The 27,600-nt window shown below is 47.9% G+C and overlaps 1 protein-coding gene across 1 annotated transcript in view; it reads right to left on the reverse strand.

Annotated features, from left to right (window-relative positions):
- Positions 1-1,512: 1,512 nt before the first annotated feature.
- Positions 1,513-27,600, reverse strand: part of LOC129051042 (tensin-3-like) — a 132,490-nt gene continuing 106,402 nt past the window's right edge. The window contains exons 11-18 of the mRNA XM_054535551.2: positions 22,641-22,753; positions 21,483-21,543; positions 19,283-19,358; positions 8,358-8,487; positions 7,964-8,029; positions 4,382-4,486; positions 3,356-3,445; positions 1,513-1,657 (exon numbers count right to left, since the gene is read on the reverse strand). Of these exons, the coding sequence (XP_054391526.2) occupies positions 1,644-1,657; positions 3,356-3,445; positions 4,382-4,486; positions 7,964-8,029; positions 8,358-8,487; positions 19,283-19,358; positions 21,483-21,543; positions 22,641-22,753 (655 nt within the window). The 3' untranslated portion in view covers positions 1,513-1,643. The remainder of the gene's footprint in view (positions 1,658-3,355; positions 3,446-4,381; positions 4,487-7,963; positions 8,030-8,357; positions 8,488-19,282; positions 19,359-21,482; positions 21,544-22,640; positions 22,754-27,600) is intronic.

The following is a 27,600-nucleotide window of genomic DNA, read 5'->3' on the forward strand; positions in this document are numbered from 1 at the left end:
CTGCTAGAGATAAATGCGGCTTAAGTCAACACTTTTGGGGTTTTTAACCAGGCAGGGGCGGGGATAGAAAATGCAGGGGCAGGGGTGGAAAAGAGAGTGCCGCAATACATCATTTTCCCAGCTAAAAGAGAATGTTTCAGAGGCTGCCAAACCTTCCTTAACTCCTCAAAGCATTGGACAGCTCTGAAGACTAAAGCCCTGGTGGGAATGCGGCTGGGACTCCGCCTTTCACCCGCCAGGTGGCGTCCAGTCCAGGGACCCGAGCCAGGCACTGCTGACCACAGGCAAGAGCGAAGGCTGCCTGGAGTAACAGCTCACCAATGCAGCATACCGGCCTCCACGCCAAAGAGAGGCTGAGGAGGGCTGCAGAGTGGAAGAGAGGAGGGAAATTCAGCAAGGATGAGTTTTCTATCCACAGGTGACTACTCTTTCTGAGGAACACCTTCTCAAAAGGACCCAAGCCTGGGGATTCTGCAGAGCTTTGATGGCAGAGGTGGTGATGGCAGCCTCGTGTCTCCCAGGCAGAACTTGGAAACCCTGCAGGAGTGCAGCAATAACATCAAACGCACTTTGGAAGCCCCTCTAAGGGAATCCAGTGTGCTCAGTGAGAAGGACATGGGAAGAAAAGTTTAAAGATGTGCAAAGATGCTCAAGGAGGTGGGTTAAGTGAAAAATTCAGGCTATAAAACAATGCACAGGCTGATCCTATTATGACAAATCACATGATATTTAGAAATCATGCCGAAAATACACCAGTGACGAGTGCTTCATCTTTAGACGGTAAGATGGGGGTAATTATTCCTTCTTTTTGATAATTTACATCTTCAGAAAGTATTGATACAATCTTAAATGTATGTAAAAGAAAGAAAGAAAAGCATAAAACTCACTCCATTGAATCAGGTACCCCAGACACGCCAGACAGCACATGGGGATGGAGGGGATTCAGGAGGAGGGGATGCAGATTTGAGGAAAGGCTCCGTGCTTGTCTGTAACTCAGGAGCTGGAATTCTCAAGAATGCTCAGGCAGTGGTTCAAGGGAAGGTTGCTGAGATCCAGTTTTGGGAGACGACTCAGATTCCGTGTGGTGGGTTCTGGGCTAAGCATCCGGATACCAGTCCTGAGCTCGCTCTGAGTCCTCCCCTGTCCCTCCATCTCCCTGGGGGTGCTCATGGGCTTCAGATATCATCGAGGCTGCAAGGGATGAACCAGGCGCTGGGAGGAGGCTGCACTCTCACCCACTATATCCCTGAGGAGTCTGGGCGTGACTCTGCCCATAAAGGGGGTCTCTGCTGCTTTATGAAGCCTGGAAGCAGTGATGACAAAGCTGTGAATCTGGCTGCAAAGTGTACCTGGCTGCCTTGGCGCCCTATCCGACTCCTCACCCTCCTGTCTGGGAACCACTCTCTCCAGGGTGTCCTTCCCACTCTGCCCTGTCTTTCTCAGTTTCTTTCCAGAACTCCTATGCACCCACTCCCGACTGGCTCCACCCTTTGCATGGCAATGCCAGACCTTCTCTACTCGCCCCTAGACCCAACTCTTGGTGACACAGAGTCCCAAGTGGATGCCCAGACCATCACCTGCATGGCTCCACCACCTCCAACCACACAGTCCACAGCAGTCTCCCGCCTGCTCACACCACTGGCTCAGAAGATGCTGCCTGAAAAATACACCAATGAGAATTGTGATTTGTAATTTCAGGGCCTTAGATATTTAAAGTTCAAATTGCTTCTCTAATCATTCATTCAAGAAACACGCATTGAGTATCTGCTGTGGACTGAATATCTGTGTCCCCTAAGATTCATACATCAAAACCTAATCCCCAGTGTGATGGTATTAGGAGGCAGGACCTTTGGCAGTGCTCAGAGCATAAGGGTGGAGCCCCTATAAGTGGGATTGATGCCCTCAGAAAGGAGGCCCCAAGGAGCTTCCTCTCCTCACCACCACGTGGAGACACAAGAAGGCAGGAGTTGGCAACCAGATGACAGCTCTCACCAGAATCCGCCAGGCTGGCTGCCTGATCTTGGACTTCCCAGCCTCTCAAAGTAGGAGAAATACACGTTTGTTGTTTAAGACACCCAGGTTATGGTCATCTGTTAAGGCAGCATGAATGGGCTGAGAGGGCCTCTAAGTAAAGAAGTATCTCCCTCTGCATCTTCAGGAGACGCTGAGGTGGCTGAGTCTTTAAGACTGAATTCTGTCTATTTCACCCAGTGATAACGGCAAGTCCTCTACAACATATGGATCTATACACACACGTTCACACACGTAATTCCACAGATTCTCTGTAAAGTTTCATGTAACCCCTAAAGGATGGTGAACACTCAACTGATTTTCTGTCTATATGTTTTCTACATAAAATCAACGTAGGTCCTTCACCACCTGTGAGTGACGTGCTGCAGGAGCCCAGCTTTCAGTTCCCTGGTTGTGACATGGGAAGGATAAAGTCTGCCCCGCAGGCAGGTCACAGGCTCAGCTGGGAGCCAGCTTGGGGACAACAGCGGGGCACCCACAGCGGGACTAAGCACAGAGCCGCCCTCCACAGCATGCTCCTCACAGGAGCTGGGGCTCCTCCACACTGTCCACTGGACTTCACTGCTCCCCTCTTATGGCATTGGCACAGAGAACACCCACCTGTGTTTTAGAACCCCTGCCTCCCACATGGTCAATAACCCTCCAGGCTCGCCCCTCCCTTGGCAAGCAAGGAACCTCCCAGCATCACGAGAATGACCTTTCCACAACTCGCTTCCCTGTTCTCCAGGAGACTCGGCACAGCCACCAAATCTTCACCTCAGGACAGAGCGCTGTTCACTGGCTCCCATGCAGCAAGGGACCTCTCTGGTAAAATCTACTCGCCTCAGTCTGGAATTTAGGATGCTAAGTCAGCTGTCCTCAGAGTCCCCATCCAGCTCTCCAAATTAGCCCCTTTCCCCATCTTGCCTTGCGCTGATTATTTACACACTTCACCAGCCACCGCTTCACCCTTCTCTCCTGCAGTGGAAAACATCACCATGTGATAGACAGAGTATAGCTATGCAGACGCAAACAGACGTTACTGGAAAAAGGGCTCTGTGATCAAAAAGTTTGATAATTGTTGTTTGATAAATCTTATGAAATTATTCTCACAGCTTTAAGATTCCAGTGTGCACTGTGATCTTTTGAGAGACAATGTATCATTTTCCAAGAGTTTTCAGCTACATTTCTTTTAACGTGCTGGTTATCTGGAAGGACTGGTGTGCTGAATAATTCACACCAGCAAAGAATACTCTGTTTACTTTACAGGCCAGAGAAAGGCTCTCCCCATCCACAACAACTTGCCCACTAGCCCCAGATTTCATCTGTGTTTTAATGTCCTTACCATCAGCATTCCGTCTGTGGGTCTCCACCTCTGGTCCAGGTGTATTTGCATTGCAACAATTCCTTGAGTTGAAATTCCATCCCACAAGGCCTACGAAGGAGCAAGCTTTTCCCCAGGGCAACAGAGAGGAGCCGTGTGCTGCCCTGGGACACACAATTGGTGTCCTTTCTCACTAACCACAGACACCACCTTCCTGGAGTCATGGGAAGCTCAGCGAGCCACAAAGATGGGGCGCTACTGCAGTTCTTTCCACAACACTTGCTTTTAGCTATTTTACATCTGGATGTAACTAATCTGACAAAAAGTGTTTTAATTTCTTTCCCAAAGCAAGTCTGATTCTCAGTCGGTGGTTGAAAAAGACAAGAGATCAGCATGACATGCCAGGAAAAGCCTCAATTCCCCTCCTTTGAAATCAGCCTCCAGTTGTGTCTTGTGGAGATTCCAGCACACAGCTGCCCCTTCCTTCCTTTCCTCCATCACGCTCCTAGCTATGACCCAATGTGCGTATTCCACAGGTGAACAGAGGACATGTTTGGGTGAGATGGTTTCATGAAAACAGAGATTTAAATGATATAGCCATAAATCAGGAACACTAGACTAACAAGCAAACAGAAATTAAAACAAGATGTCTGTTGCATTTGGGGCCATATAACAGTAGCTAGGCTGGCTGTGGCCAGTGCTTGGCATCCCCATATGCAAAGAGGAAGGGAGGGAAGAAGGGGGAATGGTCCCTGGCATTATACATACACACAAGTTCAGGCCAAGGAGCTCCTCGATATAACTTCACGGACAGCTCATCCACCCGTTACAGCTTCACGAAAAGCCCTGACCCAAACTCACCATGACTTATTCTCATGAAGACCCTCAAAACTCACAACAGTGTCACACAAAGGTGTGATTCTGGACCTCTGAGAAAACAGGGATTTTTTTCTTCTTAGCAGACTGCAAAACACTTCAGATCTTTGAGTGGGCTGTCTTCCCTGCACCCTTAACCTCCATAACTGCACACAAGATGACCACACGCACCTTCTCCATCTGCACTGAGGTTCTCGTACGAGTCCCAGCATATCAGTGGGTCTGTTGTGTTGTAGTCCACAATCACACTGTGGTCGTTGTACAAGTGTTCGGACCCTGCACAGGGCACAGGCAGCAACATTAGTCCCAGTGAAACCCATCACCTCCATCCACCGGACTCCACCATAAGGACAGGTGAGCAGCCTGACTTGAGCAGGAGAGAGAAGCCACTCCATCCTCCACCCTCCTGCCAGGAGCCATGACACTAATCAGAGACTGTGGAGGATTTTCCACAGATAGAACCATAGTTAAAACCACGAGGGGAAAGGGATAAGTAAGCACTGATTTTTTGCCCACTGTGTCCCAGGCTTGGACACTTCTGCAAAACAGGAGTCTTCAGACCACCTCACTGATGAGGACACAGAGGCCCGATAAGCTGTCTCTGAGCCTCAGAGCCCACAGATTTGAATCCAGGCTCCAGGCTCTCAGATCCACACTCCTCCCTTCAAGTCTTTTTAGGAACACCAAGGGGATTTTTAACACACAAGCCATATATTTAAAGGTTTTTGCCTAAATCTATGACAATGAACATAGAAAAAGCATGATTATTTACATAGCTATTAAAAAGGGAAACAAAACTCCCATGGATGTGGATCTTGGTGATGGATCTGGACAATTCACCTTGATGATAAAGGGACTGGTTTCTTTTGAAATATATTTTTTAGGGAAAAAATTTGTTTTGCACATAATACTTGCAGCCTACTATACTTCTAATTCTCTTTTTAAAATGCTGGTTACTTAATGAAGAAATCATGATGGAAATTTAAAAATTCCTTGAAATGAATGATAATAGTGACACAAGTTATCAAAACCTCTGGGATACAGCAAAGCCAGTGCTAAGAGAAAAGTTTATAGCACTAAATGCCTACATCAAAAAGTCTGAAAGATTACATATTGACAACCTAACGTCAAACCTCAAGGAACTAGAGAAGTAAGAATAAACTAAACACAAAGCTAGTAGAAGAAAATAAAAAACAAAAATCAGTGCAGAACTAAATGAAATTCAAACAAAATACAAAAGATCAATGAAACAAAAAGCTGGTATTTTTAAAAGATAAACAAAATTGATAGACCATTAGCTAGATTAACCAAGAAGAGAGAAGATTCAAATAAATTCAATTAGAAATAAAACTTGAAACATTACAACCAGCACAAAAGATCATTCAAGACTACTATGAACACCTTTATGTATATGAACTAGAAAACTGAGAGAAAATTGGTCAATTCCTGGACACAGACAACCCTCCTCGATTAAATCAGGAAGAAACGGAAACCCTGAACAGACTAGTAACAAGCAGTGAAAATGAATCAATAATTTTTTTTAATGCCAATAAAAAAGAGCCCAGGGCCAGATGGGTTCACAGCTGAATTCTACCATCCATTCAAAGAAGAATTGGTGCCAACCCTACTGAACAATTCCAAAGACTGAGAAAGAGGAATTGTCCCTAACTAACTCATTCTATGAAGCCAGTATCAGCCTGATACCAAAACTGGGAAAGAATATAAAACACACACACAAACACAAAAAGAAATCACAGACAAATATCCCTGATGAACATAGATGCAAAAATCTTCAACAAAATACTAGCTAACTGAATCTAACAGCACATTAAAAAGATAATACACCATGATCAAGTGGATTTCATCCCAGGAAAGCAGGGATGATTTAACATATAGAAGTCAATAAATGTGATACACCATACAAACAGAATTAAAAACAAAAACCATATGTCATTTCAGTAGATGCGAAAAAGGCATTCGATAAAATCTAGCATCCCTTTATGATAAAAACACTCAACAAACTAGGCAGAGAAGGGACTTACCTCAAAATAATAAAAGCCATGTATGACAAACCCACAGCCAATGTCATGCTGAATGGGGAAAGGTGGAAAGCATTCCCCCTGAGAAGTGGAACAAGACAAGGATGCCTACTTTCACCACTTCTATTCAACATAGTACTGGAATAGTACTGCCAGAGCAATCAGCTAAGAGAAAGAAATAAAGCGCACCTAAATTGGAAAAGAGGAATTAAAACTGTTGCTATTTGCCAATGATATGATCATATACCTAGAAAACACTAAAGACTCCTCCAAAAGACTTCTAGATTTGATAAACGAATTCAGTAAAGTATCAGGTTTCAAAATCAATGTACACATATCAGTAGCACTGCTATACACCAACAATGACCAAACTGACAATCAAATTAAGAACTCAATTCTATTTAAGACAGCTAAAAAAAAAAAAACTAGAAATATACTTAATCAAAAGGTGAAAGATCCATACAAGGAGAACTACAAAACACTGCTGAAAGAAATCGGAAATGGCACAAACAAGTGGAAACACATCCCATGCTCATGGATTGGAAGGATCAATATACTGAAAATGACCATACTGTCCAAAGCAATCTACAGATTCAATGCAATTCCTATCAAAATACTAACATCACTTTTCACAAAACTAGAAAAAAAAAATCCTAAAATTCATATGGAACCAAAAAGGGGCCCAAATGGCCAAAGCAATCCTAAAAACAAAACAAAACAAAAATCTGGAGGCATCATATTATTGGATTTCAAACTATACTAAAAGGCTATAGTTACCAAAACATCATGGTATAAAAGTAGACACACAGATCAATGGAACAGAATAGAGAATCCAGAAATACAACTGACTACAACCGATTGATCTTCAACAAAGCATACAAAAACATAAACTGGGGAAAGAATACCCTATTTAACAAACGGTGCTGGGAAAACTGGCTAGCCACATGTAGAAGAATAAGACTGGATCCCCATTTCTCACCTTATATTATAAAAATCAACTCAAGATGGATCCAAGATTTAAATCTAAGACCTGAAACCATAAAAAGTCTAGAAGACAACCTAGGAAAAACTCTTCTGGGCATTTGCTTAGGCAAATAATCCATGACTAAGACCCCAAAAGCAAATGCAACAGAACAAAAATAAGTAAATGGGACCTAATTAAACTAAAAATCTTCTGTACCACAAAAGAAATAATCATCAGAGTAAACAGAACCCACGGAGTGAGAGAGAATATTTGCAAACTATGCATCTGACAAAGAGCTAATATCCAAAATCTGCAAGGAACTCGAACAAATCCTCAACAAAAATAAATAATCTCATCAAAAAGTGGGCAAATGATATGAACAGACATTTTTCAAAAGATATACAAATGACCAACAAAACACACGAAAAAATGCTAAACATCACTAACCACCAGGGAAATGCAAATTAAAACCACAATGCAATACCACCTTACTCCTACAAGAACGGCCAGTCATGCCCAAGGCTCTCCTGGCTGAGTGGCTGTGAGCAAGTCACGCCACTTCTGGGGCTTACTGACACAAGTGGGCCTTCTTGTTCCACTATCCAATATCCTGAATTTAAATAAAATTAATCACAGAAATCTCCAAATATGCACAAAGGCAGGAGACTAGTACTACAGCCCCAGTGTAGCCATCATGCACCTTTCACCAGTGTCAACAAGGACCTCCCCGTATTCCACCAAGCTACACACCTTGAATCTTCTCAGGCGTGGCAGAGAAGACTAATTCAACCTTCCCATAGTCAGGAAAACGGTCATCTGAAAAAAAACAATGTGTTTTAACACATTTGTGGAGATGATTAACTGGAAAAGGATGGACTGACTTTGTCCTTTATTCCAACCAGTGCAGCACCACTCGCAAATCTGCAATAAAGACGCCCCATGATACAGAAAGTATAGGCAGTTTCATTGGTTATCCATAATTTTTTCCCCCCAAAGATCAGTGATCACTTTCTCCTGATTTGGGAACAATTTTGTCAGTAGGCTGAATTTCGGAAAGCGGGTAGAGAGGATAGTGAAAGAATCAACCAAGGAGATTCAACCACAGCTGCCCACCAGCACAAGGGCTGCCAGCTCCGCGCCTCACCTTTGCTGGCATTGTCCAGATCCTCCTTCCCAAACACCAGCCCGTAGCCCTGCACAGCCCCAGTGTGAAACTGCAGGTGGAAAATGACATCACGGGTGGCCGAGCGGTATTTCTTGTGGTAGCATTTCACCTGGGTTAGAGAGACAAAACAAAACAAAACAAAGCAGCTGCAGCGGGGACACATGCTCCCGGCAAGGAACACACTCTGCGGAGGCCAGCACATCAGGGCTTCCTCTCTGGACTCTGGCTGGGAGTTCACGCTTTGGAGTGGAACTTCAGCCCTGGGGGACAGGCGCCTGCAGACAGCTGGGGTGCAGGCAGAGGCACCACACTGCTGCTGCTGGGTGCGGGGCTCCACTGGAGGCTTCAATGTGTTCCCTGTGCTGCTCCTGTGGAACCACAGCTCTGAACACCACTATCGCTAGTCCTCAGAGAGGCCACACCTAAACCCTTTCAGACCACGTGAATGTGCCCTGTTTTGGAACACATCTGAAAAATGGAATTCCATGGTCTCTTTTTTCTAGACTTTAACAACTGATTGTGATAGCTTTTCTTTGATCTCAACGCTCCATGTTGCAACTTAAAGCTTTTTGTTTTCCAAAAAGAAGCAGCTGGTCATTACTGTGTGTACTATCCTAAATGATTATGTGCATGCTGTAATTTAGAGACAGAGACACAAAGAAGGAGGAAGGGAGAGAGGGAGACAGAGAGGGTGTTGGCATTTAGCTTCCCATGCCTGACTGTCCAGAGGTCCTGTCAGGGGTCGTGTGAGACAAGTGTTCAGAATCACCCTGATGTGATTTGAACTCAAGCTAGGGTTCATGAGGTCCCCAGGGTGCAGCTCAAGTACCCTAAATGATTGTGCCAATGAGCCAAAGGGTAGAGCCCCTCCTTGCAGATGCCTGGCATGTGGGGAACGGTGGGCAGAGCAGGCGCCTGAGTGTCCCGACCTGCCTTTATAACTGGGGCCCCCCTGCTTCTTGTGACCATGCGCAGCACTGGCATCATTGGGAGGGTTCTCAGGCCACAGCTGGGAGAGCTGCAGGGACAGGGACACCCCTCACTCAGAGATCAGGGGCAGGACCACCAGGTAGTGGCACTTTCCCAAATCCCCAGAAGGTCGAAGGCCCTGGACAGGCTAGATTCTGCTCTCAGACCAAACCGTGCACAGGCGGGCACCTTCCCCACCCCGAGGCTGAGGGGTAGTGACTAGCAGAGACAGCCACGTTCCCGTAAAAGAGACTTTTCTTGGAGAGAGATGGCTTTAAAATATCACATGCCTCACAACAGTAAATGAGAAGCCACCGCAGCAGATATGATCCAGACCAGCACGCAGGAGAACGTGGCAGGGAGGGCTCTGTCTTCCCTAACCAGATGAACGTCCACCAGAGGAACAAAAGACCCAGAAGCCCAGCCAAGGAGGCAGGGAGCTGTGACTCCAGGCAGACCCAGAAGATGTTTACCCTTGTGCTATCTACAAGGAAAGGGACGGGTAAAGAAACCAAAAAATATAATTAAGACCGTAGAAGGATGTTCCCTGTTGACAAACATGACTGGGTCTCCCTTGTACGGCCTGGCGCTGGCCAGGGGTGCCGTAAACATGGGGCTCAGACTCAGGCCTGGCCTCCAGGGGCCCAGGATCCAGGGTGTTTGCAAGTAGAGAGAACTGGCATTGTGAAGAAATGTTGCCTCAATTTGCTTTCCAACAGCCAATGGCACGTTGGCCACAAATCTACCACCTCTGTCTGAGACTGTCTGACTTCTCAGCAAGACTCAATCAAAGGCTGCCCTTGCAGGGATCCTTCCAGGATGTTCTGAGAGTATCTGGGTCCCTCCTTTGAGCTCCACATGCCCCACACTCAGTACACTGACCACCCCTCAAATGCTTCAACCTGGGGCATATTGTAGAGATCCCCAGAGGGAGGTCCTTCTGGCCAAGGGTAAATCCACACATGCGTCCCCACTGCTAGAGATGATAGCACCCACCTCTCCCTGTCTGCCTTCTTCCCACTGGTGCCTTGCAAACGGGGAGTGAAAAGTGGTTAGGGAAGGGAAAAGGAAAAGAGAGGCCCCAATTCAAGCCAGTCTTGCTCTCAAATTTTATAAATATTTAAGGGAACCAGAGATTTAAAAAAATAAAAACAACAACACGATGTCAGCTGATAGCTCACGCAGCCTGTGCTGACATGGGCACCAACATCTGCCCACAGGAGTCAGGAAATTCCTCAGGAGGCAGCTGTGGGCTCGGTCCTGGCAGGCAGGGAGTGTCCTGGGTGAAAACAGAGGGAGCTGTGGGCTCCAGTACAGGCCGCATAAGGGGCACAGTAGAATCTCCCCAACCGCAGCTCACTGTGCCCCTCCCATCAGTACCGCCCCGCCCAGCGCAGGGCCTCCTTCCAGGCCAGGTCCTGCCCTCCCTCTTCAGGAATCCAGGATGCTCCCCCAGGTCCCCCCACTGCTCCTCATAGCAGCTACACACAAACACACTGCACCTCCCGCAGCAATCCCAGCTCCCTCCACATACCAGAAGGGAGGAGAAGGCAGGCCATGGTGCCCAGGAGGTACAGAGCGGCAGGAGATGGGAATCGGCCTGTCCCAAACAGGTTCCTCTCCAGGCCCCATATGATTCTCCTGTAAGATTCCTATTTTTCACAGCACAAGCTTTCAAATACTCCTAAGGCTCCACAGTGAAAGAAACAGCGGTCTATCCCACTGGCAGAGAACAACTGCTGCCTGAAATCATGTGGCCCTCCCTTCAGGGGTTTCTCTGTGTATTTTAATGCTAACTTTGTTTGCTGGCTTGAGATCCTAACGGCCTCATCATACACACTCCCTGTTTCATATTAAATCTCTTTCCTCTTGATTAAGGGAGGTAAATACCACCCCCTCCAGTCCCCCTGACCAAATCATGAACTGACTCCAGCTTCTTCTGAAAGACACGGAAAATCACAGGATTTTCCCTAACTCGGGGCTCCCAGCAACCACCATCAACACAGCAGGTCAGATCTTGAGACAAAATCCACTCACCAACCAGGAGCCCTCCATAGTGTGCAATAATTATCCGTTATCTACACCAACAAATCTTTTTAGGACCGATGGCAAGAGCTCAGAATTATGCTTGTAATACTTAACAGAAAGAACAATCAACATGGTACTTGGTACGAGGGCCCCCAAATGCCTCCCTTTAAGATATAATAGTAATGCAAACATTTCGTAAAGATTAGAGTGATTCAAGTCTATAATTTTCTCTTCATCCCTCCGGCTTTAACTTTATTTACCTGGGTCTCCCCAGAGTGTTTCTAGAATATGTTGATCCTTTGCCTTCAGATTTTAGAATATCTGCATTTAAAATAATAACTCAAAGATGTGCAGTCACAATTTTGTAGCATAGAAAAACGAAATAAGAAATAGCAAGCACTGCAACAAAGGCTGCGCATGGCCTGTCACCATGCTATCATAGAGCCAACCACAAAAGTACGTGGGTGTGATGCCAACATCACAAATCACTGGGAGCACTCAGATCTTCAGAAAGTTGTAGCCTCTTTAGACTTTAAATTCTCTGACTGCAAAATGAGTATTATGATATTGACCTGGCTATGTTGTTATAAAGATTAAATTAGCACTACATATTAATATAATTCATAAATCCAATAATGATATGCTATATTTATATGAATATATTATTTAAAGGGCATAAGCTTCTAGAGAGAGGGCACTTGGTACTCAAAAACATATAGGGTGAATGATGATCTCAGTGGGAAGGCCTGTAAGCACTCTTGCTTTCTTTTAGTCTGATGAGGCAATTCAGAAACCATCGCAAAAATTCACCTGTAGTCCCAGCTACTCGGGAGGCTGAGGCAGAAGAATGGCATGAACCTGGGAGGTGGAGCTTGCAGTGAGCCAAGATTGCACCACTGCACTCCAGCCTGGGCGACAGAGCGAGACTCCGTCTCAAAAAATAAAAATAAAAATAAAAATATGCCTGTGCCCTTGACTGGACTGGACAAGTTGTTGGTGACCAGGAACAGAGCCCTGCCTTGACCTCATTTGCTCCTGGAGTACACCAAGTCGAAGGCAGACACGTGGAATTCTCAAAGAAGTTATCCATCAATCCAGTGTTTAAAGACGCTGATGACTTGCTTAACTTTAGGCCACATAAGTGTATTTTTATTTCAAACTCTCCATCAACAAGAGAAAAAGCACCTTGTACCAAGAGGGTCAAGGCTTAAGGTATCAGCCCCAGGAATGCCAGTCCCCAATTCAGAAGTCAGCCCTCAGGTTCCTATACTCCCCCAATGCCAGTCGTTGCTGGGCAGCTCCTATTCAGATCTGCTTCCCCTAAATTTACTAAGCAAAAGAGCAGAACCCTCAAAGCATCCCTAACAGAAAAGAGTAGCAATCTCACTCAACACTCCACTGGTGGCCCAGGCAACTGTCTACGTAGGCCTCAAGGAATCTGTGAACTCAGAGAATGAGTTACAACCACATATTTGGAGGGTAGAAAGTTAGATAGCTAAGCCCCATAGGTCAAAGACTTAAGTCAGGCAGGGCCAAAACTAAACCATGATTTCTTCGCTTGGAGCCGAAAATGATTTCAGATGTTCGCAATATTGTAATTCATGACCTAAAGCAATTGAAAGGTGGGTAAATACTGGCTGCAAGTGAAAACACAACCAAGTCCACTATGCTGAGACGACAGCATGGATTAAGACGCAGCCCAGTCTAAAAGCGAGAGGAAAAGACAATCACAAAATAATGCTGTGATGTGTCCAACAGAGATCTGTAGAAACCTCTCCTGGGGCAGAGTCTCAGGAGAACACTTTCATTTTCCCTGGCCTTATGTAAGTGCCCTTGGTAAGAAACAACCAGCAACAGCACTGTTTGTTTGTGAAAACTTCTTGAGCAGGCAACACCTTTGTTTACAAGTCGGGTCACCGGAGCAAGGTTCTAGAGCCAGCAACCATGAACACAAAATTCAAGTGGCCGTGGATTTGCCCAAGCAGGGGGAGCAAGACGAAGCATGTGTTTACAAACTCTGGACCTGAGAGCCGAGATCAGGGAGGGAGCAAGCCGGATCAGGCCCCTGGAGCCCTGCCAGACTCCTGATGGGCCCGCATGAATTCCTGAACAGGGTTACACAAGGCCTCGGCTGCCCTCTCCATGGCACTGCCCGACAATGCCATATTTACTAAACCTCTTGAGGTTCTGCCCTTTTGAAAGGAGCAGGCTTAAGAATCTGACTTTTGGCGAAAAGCACGTTGCAAAGATGGGACGGGTCAGGTGTGCAACTGGGAGGGGCTGAGCAGGGATGGGCTGGCTGTGTGGAGGCGAAGGCAGACGGCGAGTCACGGTCAGCTTTGCTGTTGCCTGCAGCAGCTCCACCTGCTAGTAACTGAGTCCAGGGAGTGGCAAGTGGGGCTCTGTTTTCCCAAGTCACTTTCTGCAGTTAGACTTGACTCTGGCCCTTCCTTCTCTGTGAACTTGATGACTGTGATCTTTGCCAGTAAGTCCCAGTGCAGAGGCCCTCATGAGGAAAGCCAGCCAGATGTCCCTGCAGGCAAGGCAGACACCAGAACCACGGAGGGGAAAACTCAAAGAGGACAAGAGGCCTTTCGAAGGAGGAGGATGAAGGATGGCTAGCCCGCCTGGGAAGCCACTTTCCGCCTTCAAAAGTACACAGACAGCCTCAGAAAACACCCAGACTGAGAGCACCAAGACATCTGCAGTCTTCAGGGTGTAAATCTATGCACATGCTTTCTGCTCCTTAGGATCCTCTCCAAGCCATGACTGTTGCCAAAAGAAATAAAACCACCTGCATATCTGAACTTTACACAGAAAAGGCCCTGTAACTTCTTCCCCCACTGCAGCCTTCTCAACTTAAGGTGTGCTCAGTGAATCTGCAGCAGGGCACGTCAAGCAGTCACAGGGAAAAACTGAAGGGCAAAGTGAAGGCGGCGTGGGCATCCTGTGCTGAGCATGGCAGAGTGGGTCACTGGAAGGTGGGAAGAGGCTAGAGAGGATGAATCCGGCGCTACTCCTGCACTGCACACCCTCAGAACACCCAGAAGAAGCGTGAACAGGAGGAGAGGATGGCTCCCGCTCCTCTCTAGGGATGCTTTGCCAATAATGAGAAACGTGCAACCACATTTTTTTCTTCCTGTGTTGTTCCCTTAGATCGTTTTCAGAGGGAGTCAACAGCACTGAGATTTCTGGGCTTTGGCAAAAGATGCACTCCCGACTCTGATGGGAGCGCTGGCAGTGACACCCTGGGCTTCTACTCTCCAGGTCGACCACAGATGTGAGCTCTGCTGTGAAGCCACGCCTTCTCTGACACGCTGGAAATCGTCTCTCCCACCTAACCTTCAGTTCTTGCCACGGCACACCTTCTGTCATGCTCAGTTCCACCTGCCCTAGCTATCTGCATGCTCATCTCCCTGGGGGACCCAGACTCCTGGGAGCAGGAGCCCTGCACTGCCCACTCTCATGTCCACCACATCCTCTCATGCAGGCCGCACGCTGAACGTGCTCAGGATAAAGGCTGTTGACAAACCACAGCCACATGGACCGGGCTGTCAATGGCACCTGACTGCACTAGTAATCTTACTAAACTTTCTAAGAGAGGTTTATTTAATAAACAGAGTTGTCACAGGCTGAATGGTGTCCCTCTAAAATCCATAGGTTGAAGGTCTCAGCACTTCAGCATAGGGCTGTGTTTGGAGATGGGGTCTTCACAAAGGTAAATTAACATGAGGTCGTTAGGCTGGGCCCGAATGAATGATAACTGGTGTCCTTGTAAGAAGAAGAGATGAGGACATAGACACACAGAGGGAAGCCCAGGTGAGGACACAGGGAGAAGACAGCCACCTCCAGGTCAAGGAGAGAGGCCTCAGGAGAAACCACCCTGCCCACACCTGGATCTCAGGCTCCCAGCCTCCAGGACTGTGGGAGAATCACCTCTGCTGTTTAAGCTGAGACCAAACGGTGAAGCCTGAGTTGAGCGATCAGGGCCAGGGTGGGTGGACAGTGCTGGATCAGCAGGGCTTGGGGACAGAATGGCGGGATCAGCTGGGGCAGCATGAGGCGGCTGGCGGGTTCTAGTGGCCTGAGGGACACACAGTCTGAATGCCAAGCAGGTTAGAGCCAGCAACAGGTAGAGGACCAGGAGGAGATGTCAGGCTGGAGAACGCCAGCCCATGGTGGCCTGGAGGCCAGTGGGAAGACTCCCAAGGGCTGCAGGTGGGACGCTGAGGAAAGGAGGCCACTGCCTCCTTCACCCACTCACGGCCCCTCTCCACCCCGCCCCACCCTGTTCCTGGGCCTGCCTCAGTTATCAAGTGCCAAACCCACACCTCCACCACACACCTTCCAAGTCCCACCCATGCCACCCACGCAAAGCCTCATTCCAACTGCTACAACAGAGATGCATGTAATGTCTACTCAGACCACACGCTTGGACTGCGGTGCCCACTACAGGGTGGGACAGGATAGGACGCAGCACCATAGGGAGAGGGCCTGTGGGGTGGGTGGGGTGCTGGGGGTTCTTCCAGAGGGAAGAGGCAGTGGCTGCCCCAAAGACTAAGCCACAGTCTGGTCTGATAGAGGAAAGTGACCTGGTGATGCCGCAGGGTCACATCGATGCCGTTTCATCCTCCGCCAGGTGCTGTCCTGGGAGACTTATGCGACTGAGTACATTTAATCCTCACAAACCCTAAGTATGGTCTTCACTGGGCAGAGGTCTAACATTTCCCAAAACAAAATATGCAAATATGTAAGCCCTACAAAATCTCGTTTCAACCTTCCAAGACAACGACTTTCCTTGCAAGACAGACATCCTAACAACAGCATCAGCCTCTGTGGGTGCCTCAAGACTGGGATGCTGCATCTCTGTTTGTATAATAACACCCCTTCCAACCTGGAGCCAACTCACAGGACACTTCCATCTGAGTCCTCCTGTGACATCTCCCACCCCGTCTCATCAAGGCCTCTGTGGGCTACACAGTAGCAGCAGGTTCCCTCCTGCCAGAAAGCCCATGTCCCCAACAGGATCCCTAGGGCAAAAACTTCACTCATGGGCCTAGAGCCAAGCACAGGGACTCAAAAAGCACAAAACATTCAAAAAAAAGACTACTGGATGAATGACAGTAGGAAGAAGGGGCCACAGAAAATAATGAGGAGGAAGGAGGGAGGGAGCAGGGAGGAGGAAAAGGAAGAAGGGCAAGAGGAGGAGAGAGAAATTTGTAAAGGTGGGGTGGGAGAAAAGAAAGGGGAGAAAGGAGGAGGAGGAGGCAGGTGGAGGAGGAGGTAGCTGGAAGAGAGGAGAGGAGCCAGGCACTTCCCAGGAGACTGCCCCATCCGCCTGGTCTCAGGAAGACCCTGCAGTTACCAGCCCATAAACAGCCCAGGGGAGAGGGCTGTCCCATGCTCTTGGTGGAGGGTAGGGGGGAAGCCACATCTTAGCCTCAGGGTCACCCTCCATGACTGAGTTGTTCAGCTGCCTCCCATGAGTCATCTTAAAGGGACTGGGTCATGGGGCCATAACTACTCATCACTGAAGATCTGGTTCGGGGAGCACCCGCCCTTGAGATGCTGCCTCCCAGGGCAGGTAGAACACTATGCAAACAAGATGAGGGCGGGTGCAAATCCTACCAGCATCTCCCCCAGCCTCTCTTGGCCTACTATTTTTTTTTTTTTTTTCTGAGACGGAGTCTCGCTCTGTCGCCCAGGCTGGAGTGCAGTGGTGCAATTTTGGCTCACTGCAAGCTCCGCCTCCTGGGTTCATGCCATTCTCCTGCCTCAGCCTCCTGAGTAGCTGGGACTACAGGCGCGCGCCACCATGCCCGGCTAATTTTTTGTATTTTTAGTAGACATGGGGTTTCACCGTGTCAGCCAGGATGGTCTCGATCTCCTGACCTCGTGATCCACCCACCTCAGCCTCCCAAAGTGCTGGAATTACAGGCATGAGCCACTGCACCCAGCCCGGCCTCCTCTTTAAAGCTGGAACACTGGACCCAGTTCCAGAGTGGGTGGAGGAGTAAAGTGCTGAACATAGCCGGTGCTCAATAAAGACTCAGGCCCTTTGTCCAGCAATTCCAGGAAGTGTCCTGGGAGAAGTAGCCTCCAGGGTGAAGTCTCCTAGGAAACAAGCCCAGGGCTGCCTTCTGGACCACAGGATGTGAGAGAACACCAGAGCGGATGTCTCTCTCCCCTCCTGGTCCTCCCTCTCACTTCCAACCACAGGGATGCTGCACCATCGCTGCAGCACAGCACCGCTGAGGACAGACTTCCAGCCCAGGTCCTCCTCCTTAGGACAGTAGAACAGAGAGCTAAGGAAACGTGTCTATAAAAACGTATGATGCACCCCAAACCTCAGCTTTCTTGCCTATGAAATGGGAGGCAAGATGTTTATAAAGTGCTTACTCAATGCCTTGAAAAGGGCTGGGCCCGGCTGTTGTTCCAGATCTGCCTTCCAGGCCTGAAGAACCCCTCAATTAGGTGGTGAGCATGTGAAACAGGACAGAACTGGAGGCCCCAGAGGGACCCCGCTGGCATGGATGGGTTTAGACGGTCTCCACCTTCAATCCTCTCCACTTTTGATCCTCGCTGATTTGATTTTTGTAAGAATTCAGGACCAGCAAGGTAGGGAGTTCACCACCCACTAAGCTAAGATTTTAAAATCTAGGGGTTACGGGGAAATTAATGAATATCCTCAAAAACATTGTACAGGGCATTTATAATACAATGAAAAGCTAATTCTCAATTCACCCTACTGCCTTATAGAAGTGGGTCTTCCAAGGCCATGAAATCTTTACATTCTATGATTCTGTGCATGCTGAAAGTCATATATATGCCTTAAAAGCTTACCTTATTTCAGATAAAAAACTTTCGTAAAATTATTTTAAATGTATGAATTGTCTGTATTCAAGAAAGATAAAAGGCAAAAATGTAATGATGTAATGGCTAATCTCCTCCAAGAACCAACACACCCAAGAGTCAAAATTATCTGGAGAAATCATTGTTTTGACCATTAATCAAGCTGTAATTGCACCAGCTGTATTTCACACTTCGGCTATTAATGATACATAAATATTCTATTTCTGCACCCACACTCTGGGAGGCCTGTGATCATGTGAAGAATGCAAATTATAGTCAGAATACAGGGGTTCTCCGAAGTGAGTGGCCAAGTTAGGACATTAATTTCCAGGTTATATATCTCAAGGGGCTCTGGAATGAAAGAGAATCAAGAATGAAGATTTGTTCTGTCCCTTTAATTAAAATAGTTTTATTCAGAAAGTTAACTAAATGCCTTAAGGCAGTGGTCACCAATCTTTTTGGCACCAGGGACTGGTTTCACAGAAGACAATTTTTCCATGGACTGGTGGAGGATGGTTTCAGGATCAAACTGTTCTGCTCACTTCTTGGCGCCTGCTCAAATTATTACAGGGCTATTCCTAACCATGCTCTACTCACCAGACACTTCAACCGCCTTCTCATCAATCGCCCACATCACTTGAGATGTAAACTATGGCTGAATTATCCGCATCTCCATGCTAACGGCGCCTCAATATTTTTACCCACCTCAGATCATCATTCTCCTAAGGAGTGTGCAACCTAGATCGCTCGCACACACAGTTCACAATAGGGTTCGCACTCCTATGAGAATCTCATGGCACCGCTGATCTGACGGGAGGCTCAGGTGGTCCTGCTCGCTCACTAGGCCCAGTTCCTAACAGGCCACGGACCGATAAGGTCCACGGCCCGGGGGTGGGGGACCCCAGTGTTAAGATAAAAGCTACTTTTCATTCTTCCTACAGGGTACTTTTTTTGGGGGGTGGGGGTTACTTTTTTAACACAGAATCATGATTTCAAGTCATCACCACTGGGAGAGTGGGGACACAGACACATCTGCGGCCACGGCGGGCACTCACCATGACATCTCCCTTCAGAAGCTGGGCCGGCTCGATGATGATGCAGATCCTGCTGGGGTTTTCTGGGCCAACGTTGCTTTGGGATGAAGAAGAAGGCAGATCATTATGCAACTTCATAATTTCGTGGGAAGAATACATGTAGAGAAAAGCAACCCTACAACCAAAAACTCAGAAATTACACAGAATGCCCAATCAGCCCAGAATCTAATTCCTGAGAATCTAAATGAATCTAAAAAGGTAAAGAAAGCTCCCAGGCCATGGAGGGTCCTCATAGCATCATCACGGTCAGTGACTGACTAGAAGTGACTAAGGTCCAACTCCAGAGGCCCAAGCTTGGAGATGACCATACAGCCTTAGACGAAGGGGCCCAGGGTAGGCACAGCCACAGTTTCAGTTACAAACTGCGGGTGCAATTCCAGAGTGACATCAGTGCACACAGGGCCCACAGCAAACCCAGAAATGTGACAACAGCTCTTTGTGAGTAGTGAGATTTGTTACCTTTACTGACTTTTCATAAAATGCCTGTCCACATCCAAAAAGACAAAGAAAGCTCAGAAATATATACAAATTTGGGGGATGTGTGGCTACCTTTTGTTTAAAATGCAAAGGAGGCCGGACATGGCTCATGCCTGTAATCCCAGCAATTTGGGAAGCCAAGGCAGGCGGATCACTTGAGGTCAGGAATTTGAGACCAGCCTGGCTAACATAGTGAAACCCCATCTCTACAAAAATACAAAATTTAGCTGGGCATGATGGCAGCTGCCTGTAATCCCAGCTACTCAGGAGGCTGAGGCAGGAGAATCGCTTGAATCTGGGAAGTGGAGGTTGCAGTGAGCGGAGATCGTGCCAGAGCGAGATGCTGTCTCAAAAAAAATAAATAAATAAAAATAAAAAACAAAATGGAAAGGAGCGAGAAAGAAAAACCACAGTAGTGAGAGCCTATCGTAGGACTCTCTCCAATATGCTCACAGTTAACCTTCCCTATTCTTGGGTTCCACATTCATGGACTCAACTGACTGGGGATAGAAAATATTGTGGGAAATAAATAAAAAACAAAAATGCAACCATAAAAAATAATAGAAGTTAAAAAACAATACATTGTAACAACTATTTTCACAGCCTTTACATTGAATTAGGTATTGTTATGTAATCTAGAGATGATTTAAAGTATACAGGAGAATGCTCATGGGTTATATGTAAATACAATGCCAGTTTTTTTTTGTTGTTGTTGTTTTATTTTTTTTGAGACAAAATCTCGCTCTGTCGCCAGGCTAGAGTGCCGTGGCACGATCTCAGCTCACTGCAACCTCTGTGTCTCAGGTTCAAGCAATTCTCCTGTCTCAGCCTCCCAAGTAGCTGGGACTACAGGCACATGCCACCACGCCCAGCTAATTTTTGTATTTTTAGTAGAGATGGGATTTCACCATGTTGGCCAGGATGGTCTCAATCTCTTGACCTCGTGATCCACCCACCTTGGCCTCCCAAAGTGATGGGATTATAGGCGTGAGCCACCAAGCCTGGCCTTTTTTTTTTTTTTTTTATTCTTGCTCTGTCCCCTAGCCTGGAGTGCAATGGTGCGATCTCGGCTCACTGCAACCTCTGCCTCCCAGGTACAAGTGATTCTCCTGGCTCCACCTCGAGTAGCTGGGTTTACAGGTGCACGACCCCACAATTGGCTAATTTCTGTATTTTTAGTAGAGACGGGGTTTCACCATGATGGCCAGGGGTTCGGTGGCTCACACCTGTAATCCTGGCACTTTGGGAGGCCAAGACAGGTGGATCACTTGAGGTCAGGAGTTCAAGACAATGCTGTTTTATAAAACACACTTGAACATCCTTGGATTTGGGTAATCAAAGGGGTTCCTGGAATCAATCCCCCTTGAAAACCGAGGTGCCACCATACTCCAAAAAGCAAATGGCCCTCTCTCCCCTCAAAATTCCAGCCCCCGTGTCCTTTAATGGAGCCAACTGGTATGACAGCCCAAAGACACTTGTGCAGGGCAGGAGGGAGGGCTGAGGCATGATGCTGGAGCACATGCCATAAGAGGGTTTTCCCCACTGGACTCTTCTTTGGCTTCTTGGCATTCTTTGACCTGAACCCTCCCACCCTCTTCCTACTAGACAGGCACCTGAGGCTCAGCTGCAATTCCCTGAGCCATCCAGATCCCACAGCAGCAGCAGCAGCAGCAGCAGCACTCACTAGATCCCGGAGGTGTACACAGGCTGCATGGCTTGGTAGAGCTTCAGAAAGGGACGGCACACTGAAAGAAAGGCACAACTGTCTGTAGAGGCATGACCGGTACAGAACGAACAGGAATTTGGCAATCAGAAAGACAGAAAGGGACGAGGAGACCAGAAGACTGCACCTGCGGCCTTTGAGGTTTGGGAAGGCAGTGCATGGAGCCACAGGGTTGCTGCAGGAAAAGGCCGGACCCGGTCCTAGAAGCCTGCAGAGCAACACAGTTTGACCTTTATCCAAAGGGTGCCAAAGGCTCCTGAATTGAAGCCAGGCTGCTTCAAAACCAACTAGCAGCTTGGCAAGGTCACTCTGGCCATGATGACCCGGGGGACCTGAAGGTATAGATGTACTTCAGAGACAATAGAAACCTCTGAGCAAGTACCTGCATGGGACTGGCGAGGAGGGGCAAGGGTCCTGAATCCCAGCCATGTGCTGTGTGTGCCTGCACAGGATTGGGAAGGAGAGGACAGGGCCCTGACCCTCAGCCATGTGCCATGTGCTCCTGCATGGGACAAGGGAGGAGGGATAGGGCCCTGCTGACCCTCGGCCATATGCTCTGTGCACCGTTGGGGAACTGGGGATGTGGGGACAGGGCCCTGATCCCCAGTCATGTGCTGTGCTCATCTAAGTGGGACAGGGAGGAGGGCTCAGGGCCCTCACCCTCAGCTACATGCTGTGTGCTTTCCTGTGGGGTCATTTTAAAGGAGAAGGAGGAGACGGGCTCGTGAGATGCATCAGGGGAGACTGGGTCACATTCATGCCTCTCTTACTGGGCTTCTTCCATAGCTTGTGACCTCAAGGCCAACTGCACAGCTGACCCACCAGGGCTGCAGCCCAGAAAATGCTTGTCTGCCCGAGTCACTGTGCATATACACAGGGGTATTTCTGATCCCCCTTGCTGGCTGCCAGTCCCTCCCCTGATTAAATAACTTGGCCCAACCACATAAACATGGGGCTCTGACCACTGAAGGGGGACACAGTCAATCGCCAGGGAGGCAGAGGAGCAGACCCTGGGCCCTCTCGGAAGGAAAGCAGAGGCTTATCTAAACTGAGGGGCCCAGGACCAGCTCCAAGTCTGGGCCAGCCAATTGCAGGTGCCATATCATGAAGGACACTCACCTCCACCTGTGTCGAAGTTGGGGGTGCCGTGGAGGATGACGAAATGCAGGAACAGGGGAGAGGCATTCATTTTCACTGATCCGGATGGGAGCCCACTGAGGAACTGAATGTACCTGCAAAACGGACAGCTGGGTTAGACTTCCCAGAAGTATCTTCAGCCCCTGCTGAGAAGGGAACTCAAGGAGAAACATCCTGGCTAGGTCTGGGGCTCTGGGAGAGAACCGGTCCACTGCTCACAGCCTGGGGTTGGTTCTCAGCATGGTGCTGCGCTCACAGGTCTGAGGGCTTCCCACCAGCGCACCAGGCACCAGGCACCAGGCACCAGAGACACCAAGGCATAACCGGCCTCTCGGCTTGAGCATCCCACACCTGAAAGGCCTCTGTGCCTGTCCACTGAACCTATCGCCAGGCAAAGCCAGGCCACAGGCCACAGGCCATCACAATCCCCATTGGTGAGCAGCAGGAAGCAGAGGCCTGGCACACCGGTGGGTGTGTGCTCTGTCACTAGCATTGTACCTATGGCAGGGTCACGTGACCCAGGCCCAGAACCACTCACTGCACCTGCTGCTTTCTGCTCATACTCGAGAGCCCTAAGAAAAGGCTGGAGTCCATACTCCCCTCGTGTCTTGCAGCCTGCCACGCCACATCTGATAAGAGGCTCTCCTTCCTGCTGTCCCTCTCTCTTCAGGGCCCAGCTCCAAAGGTGAAGGCCATGTGGGCCGTCAGCCTTTCTGAATTCTAGGCATCAGCCTCATGCTTCCAACACCGACCACACACAACTTCCATGAGCATTTGGTGGTCAAGAGGGAAGCTCCTACACTAGGAGCATCTGACTGCTGGGGTCCTCATGAGGCATGACATGGCAGCAGTGACCACAAGACAAGCCGGAGGCTTGCCAAGCTCTCTGATGCTTCCCTGGCCCGTCCTGCCTGTTGGTGCCCTGCCTGGCGTGGCTCCTGCCCTGAGGTCCCTCACCGTGGCCACTGCACCCACACAACCTCCACTTTAGCCTCAACACCTCTCATGGAATCTGTGTTTCCATATCTGTCTCCACCAAAGTACTGTACTCTTTGCAAGAAAAACCCAAACAATCAAAAACCCTGCAATATTTAACAATCTGTGCATCTCTCTATTGCCACAGCAGACTGAGGCAGGAAGTGGCAGGTGACTGTGTTGCCAGCACCTACAACCATACTACCCCAAGCCAGAAACGGCCATCACGGATCTTGTGTTAAGAAAAAAATCTCTCACTTACACTGGCAATTCACACCCAGTCCCTTATTCAAGCAGTTAAATTTGTATACAAACAAACTAAACAAGAGATTTCTGTTAAACATTATCAAAAAAAGGAAAACCCTACTTATAGTCCACCCACTAGGAAAATGTTTGAAAAGCGAGTTTGCTTTTAGTTCAGTTACAATTCATAGTGAGAAACAGGGCATGTCAGTATTTTCATCTTCCTGGCAGCAAACTTCTCTTCTGCTCTCTCAGAACAGGGCAAAACCTCACAAGAGTCTCAGAGGACAGAGACGCTCAGCCTGGAGACATGGGGACCCTGTGAGGCCAATGATCAGACTTCAGTGGACCTCCAGGCAGCTCCCACACGCCTCCCCTGCAGGGTACTTTCTACCCTGGCAACAAGACTTCTCACCCTCCGTTGTATGTACGCAGAGGAATGCATGAATTGTGTAATTTTAATCATGCAAATTTTATGCATTGTGGATTTCATGGGTCCTTTGGCTCCCTGGTTTTGAGTAAAAGTGAGGAACCACAAATGCCCGGATTGAGAGGCCTGAGTCACCTCCTCTGGGGCAGTTCCGCCCTTCCTCCAGCACGGGGCAGCTCTGGTCACTGGGAAATCAGCTCAGCTTGTCCGGTTTGTCAGTGGTACACTGAGTCCTACACCGTCTGGCCATGTGCTTGGGCGGTTCTGTAGTGACCATGTGGCTGAGATGGCCCTGTTCCCTGGGGGTGTTCTCAGTGCCCCATGTGCACCCGGACCAGGCATCTAGATGAAGTCGATGTTTGTTTTATGACTTCATGCAAACATGGAAGGCTCTGGAGCGCTGGGCCTGAGGGGCTCCTGTTCATGGCTGCATAAGGGGTCCAAGTAGCTAAGCCCAGAGTTAGCGCCAAGGTCCTATGAGGGGCAAACAGCCATCCTCCGGGAAACCACAGCCTCTCCCTGACCCAGGTCTTGTACCATACTGTGGTCACAGAGCTTCATTTCTGCTGATGTGGCCTCGCTGGAATTGTTGCCCCTGACACCAGACAAAGCACAAGAAGTATTTCCTTCAGATGAGGAGGGCCAAGCTGACAGCAGAAGAACTTTGTTTTGCCACGGGCTCCCAAAGAAGGCCAAAGTCCAGGGCCACAAGCCCAGGGGTGGTCAGAGGGGAAGGGAAGGAGGCTGTCACTGCCTGGGACCCAGGACTCCAGAGTCCTCTCCCCAAAACCAGTTCTCAACAGTCATCACCTCCCAGGTCAGTCTACAAAGGGCTGCTCAGGTGATAGCTTAACCAATCAAAAGGTAACCCCTTGGAATATAATTCTCATCTGTCCTTTATAGAAAACAACTTTTTATGCATCATATTTTCAGGTAAATTAAAGACATAAAATGCTAAGGTAAATGTAATTTTTTTTCTTCCTTCACATGCTTTCTTAATAAGATAAGATTAACAACAACAACAACAAAAAACCCAACATATTGTTCAAAATCCCAAATAAAAGCATGCCTTTAAAAAACATTTAAAAAATAGCAATGCCTTATAAAAACAACGAAGTTCACTGCAAATATAAGCTGTAGTGAATGCTATGAGATTGCAGAAAGATAGCCAAGCATAGGTGATAGCACTGAGTTTGTGAGTGACTTCCTAGAGAACCACCATCAGTATCAAAGAAAAGAACATTCAGGTATGGATGAAAATAAGGGAGGCCAGGCACGGTGGCTCACGCCTATAATCCCAGCACTCTGGGAGGCTGAGGTGGGCGGATCACCTGAGGTCAGGAGTTTGAGACCAGCCTAGCCAACGTGCTGAAATCCTGTCTCTACCAAAAAAATTAATTAATTAATTAATTAATTAATTTTAAAAATTAGCTGGGCATGGTGGCATGCGCCTGTAATCCCAGCTACACAGGAAGCTGAGGCATGAGAATCGCTTGAACCCAGGAGGTAGAGGTTGCAGTGAGCCTAGAATGCACCACTGCACTCCAGCCTGAGTGACAGAGCAAGACCCTGTCTCAAAGTAAAAAAAGAAAAGAAGGGGAAACGAACATGACAGGACAGAATTGCACAATTAGTTCATCCAGCTGACTATGGAAAGGATCAACTTTAACTTCGTATACATGGTATTTATCTGTGGCATTAAAGGTAGATATAAATGAATCAATTGTAGGGTATCAGATGCTCTCTGAAGACCATCCCAACAGCCTTATCCAAAATAAAATGTTCCTACTTAGTCAACACAGTTTTCAGAGCTGGAAAGAGTAGAAACCAGTTACTTTATAAAAACAGCTCCATTATTTTCCCATTGCTATCTTTTCTTTCTTTTTAGGCAATAACTCCCTGGAGATGATGTTTTCCATGCTTCTTCTCAAACCAGTGAGCACATTTTAAAAACTAAAGGATTGTTTTTAACTTGTAAGCAAACAAACATAAAAGCAGCTTGAAATTTTCAGTTGTCCCTTGCATTATTCACAGTCACTTCTAACAGCAAAAACTTCCATTTGGAATCTCCATAAATCTCCCTAAACATTTGAGTTGCAGTAGACGTAAGCTTAAATCTGTCTGAAAAGTGGGTGCATAAAAATCAGCATTCAAATGTTACTTTTCCAAGCAACAGGAACCATCATCACAGGACATCTTTCCCAACAGCTTACTCATTCTACATTCCTAGCACTCACAGAGTCAGCCATGGCTGCAGGGGCAGCACCAACCGGCCAGGAAAGGTGAGCTGGGCCACCTGTTGGTGTCAGCCAAGACTGGGCTGTTTCTTAACATTCTGCTGAGCATTCCCTTCCCTCTCATATAATGGGGAGAATAATGAGACCTACACATTGGAATTGCTGCAAAGATGAGTCAGTTGCATGGACATAAGGGTCAGAGTAGACCACAACACATCTGCCACAGCCTCTGCTCTCCTGAGGTATGCTGCCAGAGTGTAGGTGGCTTGGCCCACAGAGTTGGTGACTCAGAGGGGATGTCCGGGCCCAGGCAAAGTGTGTGGCTCCCTGAGGAATGGTCACCCTTTTTCCGCAGGCTGTGGGCAGCAAGGAGGACGTGCAGGGAAGGGCCACAGGGGCATGAAGTAAAATAGTCTTTGCAAAAATTTTAACAGTGAGAGAATATGACAGTGAAAGAGATCTAATGTAACCAACTCCCATCTTGCCTTTAACCTCCTAGCTGCCCTTGGCTATTCCTGGGCTTGGACCAAACTAACTTTAGGAGAAAGTGAAGTTTATAGTTTAAGTGATAATAGCCCAGAACTAAACCACCTTTGTAAAACTAATGCAAGACTACCACATTGGGAGGATGAACGCAGCTTGAATTCTGCCCAGGTATAGACTTAAAAGATTACTCTGGGGATCACAAGATTTGCAGCTTCCTCAATTACTGCTAGAGAGAACATCACCATTGTAGAACCTAAGATTGGCCTTTTGAGATGTCTATTCAGGCTTTTGCATTTCTGACAACTGACAGCTCTACCTGACCTGCCAACTGTTCTCTGGCAACCCACCCAGAAGCGGACTCAGAGGCAAGAGGGCCATTTTCCCCTATGATTGCACCCCCAACCACTTAGCAGCACCCATTCCCTAGCCACCCTCTTCTCCCCAAAATACCTTTGAAAAACTCTAGCCTCCAAATTTTCCAGGGGGCTGATTTGGGTAGTAATAAAACTCTGGTCTCCTGTTCAGCCAGCTCTGCATGAATTAAACTCTTTCTCTACTGCAATTCCCGTCT

Source organism: Pongo abelii, chromosome 19 (genome assembly GCF_028885655.2).
Source record: "Pongo abelii isolate AG06213 chromosome 19, NHGRI_mPonAbe1-v2.0_pri, whole genome shotgun sequence".
Lineage (NCBI taxonomy): Eukaryota > Metazoa > Chordata > Mammalia > Primates > Hominidae > Pongo > Pongo abelii.